A 20,005-nucleotide genomic window follows, 5' to 3' on the forward strand; every position below is an offset into this window, starting at 1 on the left:
ATCTGTGGCAGCGCTTCAAGTTCACAGGTCCATTCAGAACACATTCTCAGCAATTTAAAGTGCTACTATCATCGGTAACACACCCGATTCACGTGTCACAGATTCAAAGCTTTGTCCTGGTGATAAAATAACAGATTGCAGTTCCCCCAATGGAATGTTTGCCTGGAAGAATTTCTGACTCTCAAACCAGAAATTCCTGGCAAATATTTCCCTTTAAAATGCCAGCTCCATCATCAAAGCACGACTACCACTGTGGTCAAATGTGAGATTTCTATTTGTTTTCTTATGGTCTACATTAGACAATGATCCCTTTTATCTGAGTGAATATTCAAGCTGAACACTTGACCACTTGACTGCCTGGAATACATTTAAAAAAATTATCTGCTAATAGGAAAGCAACGCTGAATTTCTGAACATTTTCCCGCTGGAGATAGCTAAATAAATTAGTTTTACCCCCATTCTTCCTAATTTTCTCCCATCGTCTTCTGAAGATGCTGACTTAACCTGGTACTCCAGTCACTCATTCTAGAAGCCATTGTGAGTGCAGCGTCAGCAAGCTATTTAAGTGTCGGGACTGAGTTCAATCCTATCCCCACATGAGTACTCGCCAGCAGGAGTCACTGGATCCTCACTGATTCTCCCTGCCTGCCACATTGGCTTGTATTCCTGTTAAACCAACTTTCAATTAAAAATAAAAACCTACAGAGAAGAAACTTATAAAAATGAATTCCAGCCCTTGAAATAATGCCAGGAAAATTCAGTTTACCTAGGAATCTATCTCAAGAGGTGGCAGCAGCATAGCCAGTGTTAATGTCAGTATCTGTTCAGATGGACGTTAAATTAATTTAAAAATATTTTTAGCTTGATGGCAAGGCTGAGAGAAGGTTGATTTTTTTTGTGTGTGTGTGAGAGAGAAAGAAATTATTTGAAAATCAAGCCTATGAAGAGTGATTCGATCTCTCTAATTCAAGATGTCATCTTAAAACACAGCAGCATTGGTGAGAGGCTTGAAAGCATTATTTGCAACAAAGACTTTTACTCTCTTGGCTTGCATTCCCAACAAAAGAACAGCAGCGCCCACAGTAAGACGAGTTTATATTAGAATATTTCTGCTCACAATACAAGAATTACCTGCTTGCACGGTACATAGTTTTAAAAGCTTAGCAATTTTTTTAAAAGGCATCATCCATCTCGACAGTCCACGTAGTTTCCTTTGATCCAAAAACAAATCTGTGCATACTTTAGTGGAGTGATCCTAACAGCGACATTGTAGTCCTGCTGCACCCCATCCTTATCCACCCATTGGTGACCTGAAAATATTCCAATGACTTTCCGCTCCCATTTCCGATTCTGCCTTTTCCACATCCGGGTGTATACTCCTGATCCACTGGCTCCCGGCTGTGCATCACACTGCTGGTACAGGAGGTCATAAGTTTCATCTTCGACCGTGCAGAAACGATAAACAAGATCTCCTGGACGATCATTGTCAAACCCAGAAAAATGAATCCTGCCTCCGGGCAACCTCCTACGAGGAGGTGTGACACCTATTTTCATAAAGGGCTTCTTGTGAGCCCTTTTGAGTTCGAGCAATGCATAGTCATAATCCATCCCAATATCATTGGCAGAACCTTTGATCCATCCCTTGGGAACATGTGTCCTCTTTACTCGTATCCAATGGAATTTGTTTTTTTCTGGAAAGAATGATGTGGTCTGGTTTCTGCCTTTCCCATTCTCCTTTTGCTTTGGTTTGACAAATCCGACTTTCAGCTTCCGTGCACCCTTCACGTAACTCTTGCCATCGTGGATACAATGGGCGGCAGTCAGAACGTGTTTCTCAGCTACCAATGTCCCAGTGCAACCGGTGGATATTTTCACTGAAGTTGAAAAAGGATATCTCAGTAGAAAGTTTTTCCCCAGAATGCTGAATCTGTTATCCCAGCCATAGATCTGCCGTTTTGTTCTTGTTCTGCCTTTGTCTACCAAATAAGCATGAGCGAATCTATAGATTCCCACGTTTGTGAGAGTTCGACTTCCATTCAGGTACAGAGTTTCGTAAGACAGGTATTCTTTCAGATCTTCAAAGGTTGGTAGCGGCACTTTCTTATGACAATCTAATGCACACAGAGATGTTACTTCCAGCTTGGCTTTACCTTGAAAGTGGGGGTTCTCTAGTGTCATAGTTGTCTGAGGCAAAACAGCAGGTATATTTGTTGATTGCCATTCTGGCTTGAACAATGCAACTTGCTTAATGGAACACAAGAAAAGGACTAGTGCTGGCAACGTTACCATGCTGAAGGCTGATCTGCTGTTGAGAGAACAGAATTTAGTTAGTGCTGCAACAACAACAACAACAACTTGCACTTATATAGCGCCCTCCACGCAGGGTAGTGTCTCAGAGCACTCAACAGTGGCAGAGCCTGATTCCGAGCCAGGGGGGGTGGTTCCGGGGAGGGGGGGGGGTTGTGGGTGGAGTTGGCCCGAAGCACGGTCAAAGAGGAAACTTTTCAGGCGGGATTTGAAAAAGGGGAGAGAGGGGGCAAGGTGGAGGGATTGAGGGAGAGTATTCCAAAGCTTTGGGGTGTAGTGGCTGAAAGCACGACCTCTGATGGTGGGGCAGAGGGCGCGAAGGATGAGCCGGAGGCCGGTGTCAGTCAAGCAGACATGGTGGTTTGGGGAGTAAGGAGGTCGGAGAGGTAGGGAGGTGCCAGGGAGTGAAGGGGTTTGAACACAAATGTGAGGATCTTGAAGTAAATCTGTTCGGTGATGGGGAGCCAGTGGAGCCTGGCCAGAACTGGTGAGATGTGGGTACGGAGTTTGGTCCGGGTCAGTATGTGGGCGGCAGAGTTCTGAAAAAGCTGGATCTTTTGAATGGTGGGGCTGGGGATACCGGCAAGGAGTGCATTTGAGTAATCCAAGCGGGATGTGACAAATGCATTCACGAGTGACAAGCACTGCAGACGACACTCTGACAATCGCAGGTCTAAAGGCCACTTCCCCAAACTAACTCCTCACAATTGCACTCATAAAATGCTGATCTGACAATTTAGGCAGCAAGAGTTCTATCCTGACAAGATTGTCTCTGCTTAACACAACCCAGCATCAAATAAATCAAGAGTAAAATAACCCATTACGCCTGTAGAAATATTTTTAAGCATCTAATTTTTCAAGGAGTATGCAGTTATAAATATTGATTTTGTTATCTGGATTCACTAATAGGCATGCACCAAGTTCCTGTCAGTAACTGGAGGTGAGACATATGAAACTTTACGCAAGTAAAACTTGTGGACAGAGGTCCGAAATTGTATAAATAGTGGAGAAGGTGAGACCGGCGAGGAGGGCGTTTGAGTAGTCCAGCCGAGAGGTGACGAAGGCGTGGACAAGGCTTTCGGCAGCTTGTGGAGTGAAGTATTGTTGGGAGACAGACAATGTGGCGGAGGTGAAGGAAAAAGCGGTCCTGGTCAGAGACTGGATGTGGGGGAGGAAGGATAACTGGGGATCGAACCTGACGCCTAAGTTGCGCACGGGTTCAGAGAGATTTAAGGACAGATCAGGTAGGTTCGAACCGCAGGACAGAACTGAGGAGGTCGGAAACGCAGCAAGACAGAAGACATCGACGGGAGCCAAAGAGTATAGCTTCTGTCTTGTTGACGTTTAACTGCAAGAAGTTTGCGCTCGTCCAGCTCTTGATGTCCGACAGGCAAGCTGACAAAACATCAGGGGACTGGGGGTTGTGGCTGGAGGAGGAGAAGTAGAGTTGAGTGTCATCCGCATACATGTGGAAGTTAACTCCGTGTCTATGGATGAGAAGGGGGCCAAGGATGGAGGCTTGGAGTACCCGCAGCTGATCAGGCATGGCTGAGAAGAAAACACATTTGCGGAAATGCAGTGCTGGCGGTTTGTAAGGTAGGACTCGAACCAAGCGAGTGCGTTCCCACTGAGATGGATGATGGAGAGGCAGTGGAGGAGGATGCCATGATCGACTGTGTCAAACATGGTGGAGAGGCCCAGGAGGATGAGGAAGCAGGGAGAGCCCCGGTCACAGGACATCATTTGTGACTTTCACGAGCGCTGTCTCTGTACCATGGGCAGGGCGGAAACTGGACTGGAGGGGTCCAAGTAGTGAGTTGAGGGAAAGGTGTGTGAGACGTTGGTTGGCAACAACGCGTTCCAAAGCTTTTGCTAGGAAGGGCAGGATTGAGATAGGCCAGTAGTGGCCGAGGTTGGAGGAGTCGAGGGTAGGTTTTTCTAAGGAGGGTGTTGTTGATATATACTGACTATCACCTCAGGATCCATTGGTATATTGATAGCAGCAACCGAATGTTCCAGAAGAATTGAGGGGTTAAAAGTAGCTTTGCTGGACGGGTTGAGGTCAGCTTCTGATTACATTTCATATTTTCCTGCCTGGGCAGATGTTCACTCCTCTGAGATAATGAGCAGTCGGGTCCTTGAGCACAGATGTAAGAACAATGGACCACAGAAAGAAAAGGCTGCAGCCCCAGACACCTGCCTATCTCAAGTCTGAGAAGCAAGCCAGCTGTGGAAGGCTGCCTAGAAGTTGTCCATATCTCTCTCTGCAAAGCAGGCTGCGAAGGGTGGGAGCTATCTCTGTGACAGGGGGAGGTGGAGTTAGAAACACATAAAAGATGTAACTTTAAAATAGTTGGAGTTGTGTAGAGGGTCAGCGCACTTCCCAGTGGAATTGATATCAATTCTACTGTATCTATGTACATGTGCAGGGGTGAGGGGATTTACTTCCAGTAAGAAAGTGACCTTTAAAGGTGAAAGAGGAGGAGTAGTGAGGTCTGTAAGGAAGGAGGGTTGTCTCCAGTGGGACTATATTTGAAAGGAACGTGGTGTCAAGTAAATTGGTGATGACGGCGGTTTTGAGGAGGAGTGGGACTGATTTTGAGGAGAAGGACTGGTTAATGGTGTCTGCCAGCAGTGAGCAGAGGAGGGGGAGCTGGGTGATCAGCAGCTGGGTGGGGAGTGGGGTCGAGGCAGTAGATGATGGGTTTCATCAGGGTGATGGAGGATGAGAGGGAGAAAGGAGAGATGGGGGCAAAGGAATTTAGAATGGGGGTTGTGGTAGGAGCTGAGTTGGGGTGGGTGGGTGAAGGAGACAGAATGGAGTGGGTGGTAGGGGGTACAGGGCAGCAGGATGAGGCTGCCAGGTGGATGTTTTCTATTTTAGAGGTAAGGAAGTCCACAATCTCTTCACACTTGACGTTTGATGTAATGATTGAGGGTGCTTGAGGGGACGCATGGAGGAGGTGGTGGGTGGTGGAGAATAGGAATTTGGAGTTATTTTTGGTCTCCAGAATGATCTTTGAGATTAAATGCAGTAAGTGTTCAGGTTATTCTATTCTTTTCTGAAGGTCACAAGAGAGGCGAAGATGACAATCACAATACCCATCGTAACACCCTCTCATCTTCACACCAAGCTATTTTTGTTAAATGCACTCAGTGTCCTGGCCTCAACCAGCCTTCCTGGTAATCTGTTCCAATCATTGGTGTCCCTCTAGGTAAAATAATACTTGCTGATGCCTGTCCTGAAATTGCCCTTTGCAACCCTAAACCTGTGTCCACTTGTTCTGCTGTCTCAGTGCATCTGACAGCAGAGTTGTTTTTCAATTTTATTAATTTATAGTTATTTTAATCTAGTTGTCACGCATAAGCATCAAAGCATTAATACGTTTATCTCTTGAGATAGAATGATGTTGCCAAACCACAAAAGTAACCTATCAGTTGAAACAACACGTTTAAGATAAAATAGTTCTGTTTGGATGCACAGCATCAAATTGAAGGGAACAAGTCTGTTGTATCAGTTATGCAGCAACAAAATAAAACAGGGAATTTACTTGTTACATTCTAGATCAGTGATTTTTCCTGTTTTGCAAGATTCATTTAAAGACACTGTCAGTTTTAAAATGTCAGATTCTTAGCTTTGACATTAGTCAGTGTTGGAGTGGGTGTTTCGCCATCTGAGATTTCAGCGGAAGGCATACAAAAGGGTTACTGTCTCTTCAAATGTCTAGCTTTAAAAACAACAGCTACAAAGCATTAACCATAGAATTACGTCAGTGCACACTGTGTTGCTTAACCTAATACTCAAACAAAAATCAAAAGCTAATAAGTGCAGCATTGTTGGAACCTGTGATTTTATCCATTCAGGATCTGTAAAGCATCTGTAATTATGAAAAAACTGACAGGAAAAAGTGCCCTTGACATTGTATGTGATTATTGTGATCTCTGCATTAACATCTGATACTCACTGCAAACTTTACTCAAGATTTATTTCACTAGCTCAGTGAGTTTACCACGGGAGTAGCTGAGCCTTTAAGACCTGAAAGAGACCAAGTTGTAAACTGAGTCTGTGCTGAGCTCAGCAATGGAGGCAATAAGGCAGTAAGGAGCTGTTATAATTGAATACTGTATAGCTTCCTGAGTAAAAAGAGGGATCAAATGAGCCAGAGTTTCTGCTCCCGATCACTATCTGTTTCCTGCTGGAGGTGCACATAAATGTATGTGTGTGCAGTTGTGGAGACTAGGTACGAACAGGATTGAGCTTGACTATAATGACTCTTACAGTTAAATATGGCAGTCATTGTCAAGACACGCACAGTGGTAATGGCCACTTGAATAAGTCACCAAAGTCTGGAGCCCATCAAATCAGACACCAATAGGAGGGAAAAGAATCAAAGAAAAGAAAGAGCAGAGAAAATTGGCAGAGGAATGTTCATTTAAAACTATTCATATGTTTTTCAAACTTTCTAACTATCTTTACTAATTAAAGATAAGTACACATTCAACTTTTTAAGATAACCTTTACAATAATAGTCCTTATATTTAGTATAGTGCCTTTCATGTCAGGAGGATGTCTCAATGCTCTTCACAGAATATACTGTTAAGTGGATTGACTGTATATTTTGTGGGCGAATGCAGCAGGTAATTTGGACATAGCAATGTCTCACCATCAGCCAAGAGGTGAATGACCAATTTTATTGTGGACACCAGGAAAAATTTCCTTCTCTTTTTGAATGGTGCTATGGGATCCTTAATGTCCACCGGAACCTTTAAGATTGCTGCTGGAGTCAGATTTAGGCTTCGTACTTCAGCAGTATTCGTAATGCCAGTGATAAGATAAACCAGGGATCTATTGTCAGATAGGTGTCAATGTTGCTGCTATTAGGTGTTATTTTACTGTGAGTGTCTTCAGAACATGCAGAGACAATGTAAAACCAGCAGAGTCTTGAAATAAAGCAGAATCTCCAATTTGTCACTGGATTTTGAGCCTCCAGCACCGCAATATAAAAGTACAATTAGTACAATTGTCCTTTAGGATAGTGCTAGTTATTTAAAGGTTTATCAATTGAGTAAGTAGGACACTGCTCCATTGACAGAGCATTCCAGACATCCTTTCACCTGGGCAAGGCATTCACACCTATGGCTTTTGACCCCGAGGAGTGGGTTGAAATTTTTGCATTCATCACAGAATTTTTATAATACACCCTTATTAATGCAGTAGACTACATGGTTTATACAATTTACATTTATACTGTGTCTCTTATGTCGTGAGGACATTTCAAAGTACTTTACACAGCTGGCTGGGTAAGCTTTCGAGGGGGGAGCTGGAAGGCCTGGGGTGGGGTTGCAGTTTATCTAAAAAAGGAAAGTAAAGTGATGATTTTTACAAAGCTTTTTTGTCTGCAGTATGCTCAGCATCCACAGTCAGCTCTTGAACTTACAACTGTGTGTGATCATCAGGTGAGGTCAGAACATTACCAAGTTGATGACCCCATCATAGCCTCCCAATGTCAAAAGCTCACATGTGAGTTTATGATCACTTGGGTGTCTGAAACCATTCCTGCAGCAGAAAGGAAAAATTATATGGAGAGGAAGTGAGGAGGGTAAAAAATTAGAGAAGAAAAATTAATTGGTAAAAATTATTAAGTCTAAAAGTTCAATTATTTTGGAGGCTGGTTGCACTTTCAATGCCTTACTTATTAAAGAATTCCATTAAGATATACTGAAAATAAGAGCACCACTATACTGCACTGTAATTTCCACTTTAGTTTGTTTTACTGTTATGATATTGTTTTTTTTACCATCTTTAACTATACACATCTGTAACATTCTCTTTGCACTTGCAATATCCTTTCTTAGCCTGTTTTAGAAAATCCCTGTTCCTGCTTTAATGTTTAGGCAATATACCTCTTCCAAATACTTTCTCCAGGATAGAGCAATGCTATTAAATAGAGTGCTGAATAGGTTCTGTACAGCACCTTAGATCCATGTCACAAACAGAAAAAGAATATTTTGATGGCAGGTTTACACAATTTATGAAACTTGATTTAAATTTCAGGAAATACTATTTCCTGAATATAGGCCTTTCCAATATTGCCCCGGAAAACACCAGAGTTTAATCCATTTTCTGTCACAGATCTCACTAATACTTATTTTCTCCTGTAGATGGCAGTAGTGGATAAAAGGTAATTGGAGAGAGTACAGCAAAGGGCTACAGATTAATTCCATTTTAAGAATTGCAGAAACAGCCTCGAAACTAGGACTGGATTCAAGAATTTTTTGCACAATTTTAAAACAAAATGGATTTTACAGGCTAAGTCTAGGTGGAATTTAAGGAGCTCATTAGACTGCAAAAGTACCAAACAACAGCTTTAAGTGTTACTGATCTTATAAATTCAACCAGACTAAAAAATATAAAGGGCTGTTTTTTTTCTTCCTGATTATGTGCCTTCATTACATATTATTTTTATGTATTATTTATGAAAGATCTATTTCCTGTAAACTATAATCTATTTCACTTGCAGGCCCACATACCATTTGAGATCTGCTTGCCAGGTGGTTCAGTAATAATAATCCTTATATTTGATACACAGCATCAAAACAAGTTCTTCATAGGATTTCACTGTAAAGGGCGTATTTGTAAGCAAAAGCAGAAGCCAATTTTTGCATACAGCAAAATCTAATCAACCGCCATGAAGTGAATGATCAATTATATCTGAAGGATTATTGGCAAGGACACCGGGAGAAACTCTCTTCTCTTTTCATCTGTAGGATGGCATCTCGTGTAATGTAATGTAAGAGTAGCATGTGCCTCTTCAGATGTTCACATGAATACCTAATCAATCAAGTGTTTTATTTGCCATAAAAGTTGAGTGTAAACATGATACAAAAGGGAAGGAAATACTCATATTATTGTACATACATCTGACATGACGTATTTTATCCATGGACAAATCATTACTTTCTTAATCCTCAAGTCAATATAGGGCAGTTAAAACTAATGGCCTTCTCTTCATGCTGAATGATCCAGTCAAGGACAAACACAGTAAATATGTAATTCTGCATGGACTTTGTAACTGTTAAGAACCTTTCTAAGATTGGAATTGCTGTGATCTACGTGATATATAATTCATGCTATGTGTTTGTTGTGCAGTAAGATGAGATCCTGTTATATTGGAATTTTGATTTCCATGGCAACTAATCAGAACCACAAGAGTTTCATTATAACAGAAGTTGGCTAAATACATCCAAATACAGAAAGTTCAGTTGTAGTCACATTAGTCTGTTAGAGCTAAAACTGCTATAGCATTGGCATTGATATTAAAAATTGGTAGCCATAGAGTAAATTGAAATAGTTCCAAGTGTGAAATGTTTAAAGATAATGGACGAGCAGTTGGGGAAACTGAAAGTTGGCTTAGTAAAGGAAGCAGATGGTGATGATAATTGCAAAATGACCAACTGGTGACAATCAGTAAGCAACTAAGTAGGGTCTCCTTGGAGCTGAACCGACTCCAAGTTGACCTGCTCGGTGATGGAATGTCAGAATTGAGTCAACCCTCTGTGGTGGTTTCGATCATCTGGTTCCTGAGCCAGGCAGGGCCAAGTACTCCAGGATCACTGGGAGCAGTGATTCTTCCTACATGGATCCTGTTAACACTACAAGTGAAAGCTTTAATGGGATCGTTGGTCTTAGCTGGACAACCACCTTGACATTTGCCAGACAGTGCTCAAAATAACAAGCTATGTGGGTTAACTAGTTAAACTCAAGCAGTACCCCAACACACACTCTGGGGCCCTAAATCTTAGCTCCTGCTAAGATGTGCCCAGTAATCCAGAATTATTTCTAAGATTGGAATTGCTGTGATTCCAGAATTAGGTAGCAGGGTGGGTCCTTCTGGTGAGAGAGTGATCTTTGCCTTTCCGACACAGAGTAAATGGCATATATATATTGAGCTCTCAGTCTGGTTTGGGTTCTCTTAAGCATGGAGGTGGGTTTCCACATGTGTCAGACATCCTGAACAAAATAAACAAACAAACAAATAAATGGGAAAAAGCTGCCAAGGAGAGCAATCATTTGCCGAGTTTTTCAAAGGAATTTTCTATTCCACTATTGTTCATGTATTCACAAATTATTTGGAGGGAAGCACTTCTAATAATATTTTAAAACATACTGCTAATACCAAGCTAAACAGTGTAAGGAAGAGGACCTGAAGCTTTGCATTATACTTGTACAGAACTCTCCTCAGTCGTGGGGAATGAAATATTGGAGTAGGAAATATAAAAAGTTTATTAACTCACTTTCAGCTGTATAAATGTGTAAAATTCATTATACAACATGAGATCCCTTTGACAACAAAAAATGTAGGATGTTCAACTGAAGTTCATTTTGACCATAATGAGGATGAAGAAATCCACTACCTCTTAAGTTTACTTTCATATTAATTACAAAATAATAGTATAGAAAACAGATTTTTTCGACAGCAGCCAAGCTTCTGAATTTACAGTGTTGTTTTTTTAAAAGTACTTATCTAGATAAGCAACACAATTGCCTGGGAATTAAATGTTTTTGAGGTCCAATAATCACACAGTCATTTGCCAGATACAGCCAAGTTCCAAAGTAAAACAAAGCTGCAGTTACTCTGCCCTGACTACATATAGTTGGGGCAGGGTAAGTGCAGCTTTGCTTTACCTTAAACCCAAATTCAAAAGGACATCCTCCACAATTGCAGAAATGCAAACCCTCCCATCACACAAACCAGCCAGTACAGTGATAAACTTGTATAAAATTGTGCAATATTTTCTGCTGTTGGCATACACCCAATTGTCAAGACTGGGCTCATTCTGCCAAAATTCAATTCAAATTAAATCCTCACAGCCAGAAGAAAAAGTAGACCGTAATGCCATCTGTTTGGACTGGATTTAAATCAAACTTTGGGAGGAGAAGGGGCAGTGATCAACCTATTACACCACTCGGTTCCCCTAGCTGCAAAGAACAAAATTAGATGTGCAAAGTATTGAAGATACATTTGATTACACTGTTCAGTACTGCATTAGGTATCCAGTCCACAATGTTAAATGAAGGGGCCCTGTTTTAGAATACATCATGCACATTCTGTTCACTTTACTGAATTCCACCCTTTATAATTAAATCAAATGAAATGGGGAAGGGAGGTAAAATGTCCATGTGATGTGATAATTCTGTGATGTGATAGTTCACATTTTTCACTTCACCATCATTTATTTTCAGTTTCTATATTCTCCTTTAAATGCTCAGGGCTGCACTGTTGTTTATTTACCAATGATTCAACCTTAAACAGTTACAATTTACTTTCCAGACTTCCCTTTAAAGTTACCAATGATTCCACCCAGCATATGGAGCAATCCCAATTTATTTGTTCAAAGTACGTACAGTATTGTACAACATTTGTGTTGAGAAACCCATATCTTGCCACTATCATGGTGAGATACTAAATGTCTAAATTTTCCCTGTAATGACCAATTTTGCTGATGATGATTGTGTATGAATCAATTTGAGTGGTTTCAGCTCTGGCTATATCCAGACATCATGTTCCCTATCCACACATGGTCTGGTCAGGTCACTATTAGAAGCTCAGCCACTGAGTCACTGTGAGCCTCTGGAGATTGGAATTTGGAACTGTTGACAACATAGAAATTCCCAGCGATGTCCTTCCTAACTGAGCTCTTTGAAAGGTGGAAACATTAAAACATCATGAATTAAGATATTTACTGTGATTCTGAACAATGTAAGGGCTCAGAGATGCTACCCTGTGTGAAGGGTGCTATATAGATGCAAGTTGTTATTGTTGTTAATATTACAATACATTATTTATTATTACAATTTGTAATCATTTTTCAGGCACTACCTGGAGAAGATTTATATTCCAAAAACTTAAAAGTCTTTCTGTTCAGTCCAATGGAGTTAAATTGGTAGCACTCTCACTTCTAACTCAGAAGTTTGTCGATTTAAGTTTCATTTCAGGGCTTTGAGCTTAAGGTGCAGGCTGACATTATAGTGCAGTGCTGGAAAAGAGCTACATTGCTGTCTATCGGATGAGAATGAGCCATTAAATCAAGGTCTCATTTGTCTATTCAGATAGATATTACACTATTCGGAAGGAAACTGAGTTTATTTTAGTGTCCTGGCCAATAATCTTCCAGAAAAATTTGGTCATTCATTTCATGGCAGTTTGTTGGGGCATTGCTGTCTGCAAATTGGCTGCTGTGTTTGCTTACAAGTATAGTTAGTACATTTTGCAGAGAACTTTGTGAAGCACTTTCGAGATATTTTGATGTAACACATGACAAATCAAATGCAAGGATTATGATTCTAAGTGCTATTATAAGCTCTATGAAGATACAGTTGGGAAACTCACCACATTACCTGGAGTGATACTGAACCACGTAGATTCAGTTCAGTGAGCTTTTAGTGAAGGTGCATCGGGGCAAGCTGTGATTCTCTCTAAGGTTAAACAAGCTGCTGATAAACACTGTTTTGATGGGCATGGAACTGAACCCAGGATTATTCATTGTTTTTAGGTGAGAACATGAGATGAGAGGAACAGCATTAAAATGAAACTGCGTGGCTGAAAAATTATATTAATGGGGTGTACCTCCCTCCACTAACCTTGCCCCCTCTTTCCCCATTTTCAGGTGGCACCTGAAGACCTTCCTCTACCGTGCCTATGGTCACCTTCCCCCTACCCCTGGCTCGGCATCGGGCTCTACCAGTGCTCTGGGGCACTGCCCGGTGTGGAGGGTGCTATATAAATGTAAGTTATTGTTGTGTAGTAATAACGTGTATCCTCTCTGGAATACTGGTGTTATTATTATAATCCTTGTGTTTGATATTGCGCCTTATCACGTCGTTTGTGGGCAAAACACAGTCTTCTTAAGCAGCCCTAAGTGGATGCCCTCAGTCACTGAGCTCCACTTGCTCTCCAGACTGGATGTGAGTGCTGTGCTCTAGTTTGCTGCAGTATCACAGCCCAACGAGACAGTAGCTCTCACACACCATCCTACCTTCCAGAGGTGAACCTCTCAAGCAGATGATGGTGTAGCATCTGGCCGGGCAATGCCATCCCCAGAGCAGGAATTTGGGGCTGAGGAGGGGAGACAGGAGAAGAGGCACTGATCTAATAAAATCAGAGGATTGTCGTCTTCCAAAACACTAGGATTTTCAACTGCAATGTGACTGGTGGACAGTACTGGGAAGAATCACCTCGAAGAAGAGTTCTCTGGAAACTCTTAACCTTTACCACAGGAGGAGCCCCTGTCCCTGGTTACAATACCAAGCAGCAGCTGCAACAAAACATCTTGGATCTATCACAGGGCGTCACCTCCACCTTTTACCTGTGCAATAACATTTGACTGTGAAAGAAAGCGTTGGGGTTGGGTTTGATCATCTGTGTGCAGGCAAACCCGCTCAGAAGTGTATCAGCCTTCCACACAGAGCAATGCAGACAGCGGGAACAGAACCCACGATTGCACAAAAACATCTGAGCATATGGGTTGCGCTGAAGCTATTGCTTCTGTGGGCATTTTGGTATTGCCTTCCTTTAGCATTAGAGCAGAAACCTCGTCTGCTCTGCATCGCCCAGAACTGAGCTGTTTCAGATAAGACTTTCTGGATCGGGATCGGGATCGGGATCGGGGATCAGGTCCAAGTTAGTGACCACACGCACAGGTTCCAGGGGTTGCAACACGGATCCAAGTCACTTGAAACCGATTCCTAACCAGAGGGGGAAAAAAAAAAAGTTTGTCCCCTTCGAAACCAATGCGGTCACTGGTACCACATCCGCAGAAAGGTGGGTCGGTCCCCCAAGTTGAGGCCGATTTGCAATTGAGCAGTAAATCCCCCGATACATACAAGTGACAATCTTGACATTTACTTAAGACCAACGTACCTCTGTTACTGCTCCAAAACCCCTTTGGCTCTCTCTCGGCGCTGATGCAGCGGCGCTCAGACTGCGGCAGGTGCACAGCCTCTCATTCTGCTCTCGCTTTTCCCTGTGTGTAAGGTTCGCTGTTGGGGCTGAGTTCACCTCAACTTTTTTTTAATGCACTGAGGAGCTTTTCGGATTTCCCATCTGGGAGGGAGTTCGGTGTTTTTTTTTTCTCCCCCCTATTGCAAGAGCCTTTTTGGTGTGTGTGGTAATGTTCAGCGTAACTGAGAGTTGCAGTGGCGCAGAGGCTCCCAGTGCAGAACTGACTCAGTGTCAGAGCTCTCACAGTGCTCCCCCTGAGCTCCTCTCTGACTGTGTGTGTGACTGTGAGTGTGTGTTTGCTGCCCATCACGTGGGGCTGGACACCGCCTCTGCAGAGACTCTGTGTGAGTCAGAGTGCAACTCACACACAAAAAAGGGAAACTTCAGATCAGGCTCCACTTTTTCATCACCTTCCAAACACAATTACACATCGATCCCCCACCATCCCCATCCCCTCCCCATCCCCATCCCCTCCCCACACAGTGCACACATTTCAAAGAGCCTCTGGATAAATCAGGGACCCCCAGAGAGGCTTCACACTTGCAGGCTGCAATGCCAGTCTTAAAAGTAAAACGAGCTCCTTACTTAACTGGGAGAGAGAACCGATGTGCACAAATAAGTCGTTATGGGTTAGTTGCATTGCACAGCTTACCTCAAAAGTTTGCGCTGGTTTAATGCAATGTTATGAAAAAAAATGTTTGCACATTAAGCTTGATGCGCAGTCGGCTTTAATATTTCTAGTAAACAACCCACATTGCCGTGGGCTCTTTACTTATTATTAAAAATTAACCCATATACTGAGCAGCAGAGCTCTCTCTGTGTGTGTATTGCTAAGTCTGCAAAAATAACTCGACTGGCAGCCCATAATTTGCTGCATGGTTGAATTCTTTAGGTACCTAATACACTACTACTACCACTACTACTACTACTACTAACAACAATATTACTAATTTTAATATTATTAGTGTTAATAATTGTAATAACAACACAACTGTTTGTGGGACACTGCTGTGTGCAATTGACTGCCACGTTTCTCCCACAAAATATACAATCAATTCACTTTACATCATATTCTGTGAAGCGCTTTGACATGTCTTAACAACATGATTAGGCACTATATCTAAATGCAAGGATTATTTTTATTATTGTTTATTATTAATACAGACAAATGCAAGGGTTAGAAAATGAGGTGAAAACAATATTTTCAGATAGAGACCAGAACAACAAGGCACAGATTCAGGACTGTAAATGGCAATTTCAGGACGGACATCAGGAAATAATTCTTTGTTCAGAGGGTAATTAAGGATTAGAAGGTTGAGGCCAGAACACTGGACTCATTTAAGAAATGGCTCGATGCTGTGATGGTGGACAATGTGCAAGATTGAGATTAAACAAGCCTTCTTTATTTGAACCGTTCTTGCAATCTTGTGATGTCCTTTTTACGCTGTTGGAAACCACTATTCAGAGTAAAAAAGATTTATACTTCCTGTTCTGGCATACCCTCAACTAGGATTGAGGAGAGTTGTGCAAATCACTGTCTAACCCTTTTTGATTTATTGTGCTAAAGATTCTGCTCCACTGTCTGCCAACATAAAAAGTTAGTGGACAGTCCTATGGACCATCTAAGAATGTTTAAACTTTTCTTTTAAAAAGTTATCGGTTGTATTTTTAAATAGATTAAAACTGCAGTGGTGGTATTGGGTAAATTCCTGAAATCACCACCTGAGGTGCCTCAGGAATTTATTCCCAACACAATAATTGCACCTAAGAGCTGATTTATTCTAGAATTTTTCTTTTTATTACACACAAAAATGACATCACTGCACAAGAGAAGTGCAGTTTATATCACATCTATTATTGAGACATTATCACACTTAGTTGGTTGAAAAATGTGATTACTTTTACTCTATCCTTTCTGTAAAGACTCTGTATGTTTCGTAGAAATATATGAAACTAACAGGAGTACATCATTCAATCTGTGGAGCCTGCTTTCATTGTATTAAATAAGAAAGTTCTTTATATTTTTAATCTGATTTTGCTGTTCTTTCTGTTTATATTCATATCCTTACTTCTCTAATATATTTCTAGACCTACGTCTTTCTGTTCAGATGGGTGCTAAAGATCCCATTGGAACAAGGGGAACCGCAATGCATGAAAGCCCTGGACTCCCTGTCCCCTTATTCTAGCATAAAGTTCCTTCTGGGATGGTTCTCTGTATTCACCACATTATGAAGGACTTTATTATAGAGAACGACTTCTGAAGCAGTTCTCCCGTGCTGACTCCCAGCCCCACTGTTGTAGAAACCATTCTCTTTGTATTGCAGAGTGGTTTCCACAGCAGCCAGATCCACTATAAAACAAATGAGTAAGTCATTTACTTTAAAAGCGCCTATTTTGTTCAGTGACACAATGTATGGTATATAAATTGTGTTATATTTATTCTGTAATATGATTCAATGGGATTGAAAAGGTGTGGTAGTGATACTGATGCCTGGCTGGTGGAAAATCATATTGCAACATAAACACTCTTAGAATAGGTGACACAAGTCAACCTGATATAGAGAGAATCCCCTCTATGTCATGTTGACTTGTGACATCTATCCTAAGAGAGCCTCCGAGCTAAAGTTTCACAAATTTTCATGAAACTCCTGCTGTGAACACACATTATATCATGAAGCAAATTGTCTGGCAGTCAGGTATCACCAATAGTAACTGAGCAGTCGTTCAACCCCATTATATAGTTATGACTGCCATTACCCCTTGTAGATTATTCATATGCCCAGATTGATACTGATGGCACCTCTAAAATCAGCAGCTAAACTTGCAGGATGAGTTAAACAGCTCTGCGCTATTGGAGGAGGCAGTGACAACTGTTGTCAAAGAGACTCAGCAGGCAGTGTAATGACAGCAAGGCTGGGAAATAAACAGCCCAGAAAAAAGTTCCTGACACAGTTGCCTGATAGAAAATGCAGATTTTACGTTTTTGAACTGGTCTTTGTTTACAAACTTGCTATCTTCTACTATCCATCATTCATTTTGGAGGTGGATGTAGATGTTTTTAAAGAACGTTTTGTTGCCTAAAAGACAGCTTTAAGGGCTGGTTACCCAATCTATCAAAAGTTAATATTTGGCAGCCTGACGGAGGAATCATAGGTTAAGGTTTATTTTCATGTGTAAAATTCATAATTATAAAAAATGGTATTATAATCCATATGAAAGAGTGTTACTAATATACTTGTCCATTTACCCATCACCCTCACTGCTGATAGTCTCTACACTGTGATGCTTGGAGGGTGACATACAAATGGTGCGCACTAATATCCGGGACTTAATGCAATTCCTTAAAGAGGAATAATAAGGCACTTCACTTTGGAAGTAGATGAAGTTGGAGTGGAGTTCCCATGGGTTACTCCGTAATTCTTCCAGATACCAAAAGAAATCCCTATTTGCGCAATTTAAATTCTTTATTAAGGGATCCCATCAAGAAATACCACAAAGTAAACTCCAATGTGTGTTGTGATGCCAAGAACATCATCACAGATATATGTGTGCTACTATCGTAAGGACACAGGGCTATTCTTAGCAATTCTGGATTAAACAGGAAACTCACTGAAGATATGACTATACAGAAGTTAGCTTCCAGTTAAGAAATTAAGTTACATATTTCAGATATGAATTGTAATGTTTTGGAGGTTAAATATTAATTTAATTCTCTCTTTAGCATGTGACAATGACTATTATCTGCTACTCCCTCAAAATAAAGCAGAAGGGCCTCACTCTTCCATGAGGTAAATCTTACATTAGGCATCTTGAAAGTGAGATTTGGTTGTTTCTGCTTTGTAGACAATAGACCATAACGCAAGGAAATATTTTATTGACTGTTGCATATGTATCAGTGTTACTGTTGATCTGTCAAAGCTTAACAATAACAACTTACATTTGTTTAGCACCTTTCATGTAGGATGAACATGTCAAAGATCTTAACAGAAATAATACGGAACACCGAGCAAGAAAAGGGAGATTTAAAGGTGTTATAATAATCCCTGCAGTTGGTATGGCGCTTTTCACATCAGGAGGAAGTCTTAAAACGCTTCATGGGATTTACTGTGAAATGGAATGACTATATAGGCAAATGTGTCAGCCCAATTGGGGTTTAACGTCTCTTCCAAGAGATAGCACTTTCAACAATGCAAAACGTACACAGGGCTGTACTAGAGTGTCATCTTAGACTATGTGAGTTCAAGTCCTTAAAATTATGAAGGGTATGGATAGAGTCAATTGGGAGAAATTATTTCCACTGGTTAGTAAGTCAGTAAAAGCATAAGATAGCTAATAAACAAGCAAAGAGGGAAGTTTGGAGAATTGTTTTCACACACAGAGTAGTTAGGATATGAAATCCCTACTGGGAGCAGCGATTGAGCAAAATCCATATTGGTCTTCAAGATGAAACTAGACAAATACCTTAAAAAGAGTTAGCTACAGGGGAATGGGAAAGAATGGGTAAATGAGACTGAAATGATTGCTCTTGAGGGAGCTGACACATGATATGCTGAATAACAACAATTTACACTTAAATAGCGCCCTCCACGCAGGGTAGCGTCTCAGAGCACTTAACAGTGGTGGAGCCTGACTCCGAGCTTGGGGCTGGGTGGGGGAGGTGACCATAAGCACGGATGAAGAGGAAGGTTTTCAGGTGGGACTTGAAAACGGGGAGGGAGGGACAAGGCGGAGGGATTGAGGGAGAGTGTTCCAGAGTTTTGGGGCGTAGTGGCTGAAAGCGCGACCTCCGATGGGGGGGCAGAGGTGCAAGGGGGGAGTAGGAGGCCAGTCGAGAGGAGGCGCTGGATGGCGGATTGGGGAGTAAAGAGGTCGGAGAGGTAGGGAGGTGTCAGGAGTGAAGGGATTTGAACACGAGTGTGAGGATCTTGAAATTGATCCGTTCGGTGACAGGGAGCCAGTGGAGCCTGGCCAGAACTGGTCAGATGTGGGTGCGGAGTTTGGTCCGGGTAGATATGTGGGTGGCAGAGTTCTGAATGAGTTGGATCTTTTGAATAGTGGAGCTAGGGAGACCGACGAGGAGTGCATTTGAGTAATCCAAGCGGGAGGTGACAAACGCATGCACGTGGGTTTCAGCTGCATTTAGGGTAGGGTACGATTGGAGGCGGGCAATGTGGAGGAGATGAAAGAAGGCGGTCCTGGTCATGGATCAGCTGGGGGTCGAACTGGATGCTTAGATTGCGCACTGGTTCGGTGAGTGTGAGTGATTGACTTCCTTCTGTGCCATAAATTTCTATGATTCTAGGTCCCAACGTAGGACTTACATTTCTGACTCAGAGGCAAGAGTGCTATCAATTAAGCCAGGCTGACACGCAGCTGAGCCAGATTGGTTAAACGAATACTGTACTCAGATAGCGGTGATTTTTACTAAAGGGGATTCTCTGTTTCTCTTTGGTTGTGCATAATAATCCCTTCAAAACAAAACAATAATAAATTGGTCATTTTTAATCCACAACTGTTTGTGGGACACTGCTGTGCGCAATTGGCTGCCGCGTTTCGTCCATAAATATACGGTCAACTCACTTTACAGTCTATTCTGTAAAGCGCTTTGAGACATCGAGAAGACATGAAAAGTGCTATATCAAATGCAAGGATTATTATTAATTGTTGATAAATAGTACGACTTTTGCACATCAAGG

At 41.7% G+C, this 20,005-nt stretch overlaps 1 protein-coding gene across 3 annotated transcripts; it reads right to left on the reverse strand.

The window, feature by feature from the left end:
* Positions 1–1,078: 1,078 nt before the first annotated feature.
* On the reverse strand, positions 1,079–14,708 carry LOC103184392 (serine protease 23). Of its 3 annotated transcripts, none has more exons than XM_042334313.1 (2): positions 14,229–14,604; positions 1,079–2,302 (listed from the first exon to the last, which is right to left on the reverse strand). In XM_042334313.1, the coding sequence occupies exon 2, from the start codon at positions 2,287–2,289 to the stop codon at positions 1,183–1,185; it is 1,107 nt and encodes a 368-aa protein (XP_042190247.1). In that variant the 5' UTR covers positions 2,290–2,302; positions 14,229–14,604; the 3' UTR covers positions 1,079–1,182. The 3 variants fall into 3 exon arrangements, 2 of the variants coding, with proteins under 2 accessions (XP_042190247.1, XP_042190246.1); XM_042334312.1 differs by having other exon boundaries at positions 1,079–2,305; XR_006085014.1 differs by lacking the exon at positions 1,079–2,302 and adding an exon at positions 6,270–6,343 and having other exon boundaries at positions 14,229–14,708.
* Between the last annotated feature and the right edge of the window lie 5,297 nt (positions 14,709–20,005).

This window comes from Callorhinchus milii, unplaced genomic scaffold, assembly GCF_018977255.1.
Source record: "Callorhinchus milii isolate IMCB2004 unplaced genomic scaffold, IMCB_Cmil_1.0 Scaffold4, whole genome shotgun sequence".
Classification (NCBI taxonomy): domain Eukaryota; kingdom Metazoa; phylum Chordata; class Chondrichthyes; order Chimaeriformes; family Callorhinchidae; genus Callorhinchus; species Callorhinchus milii.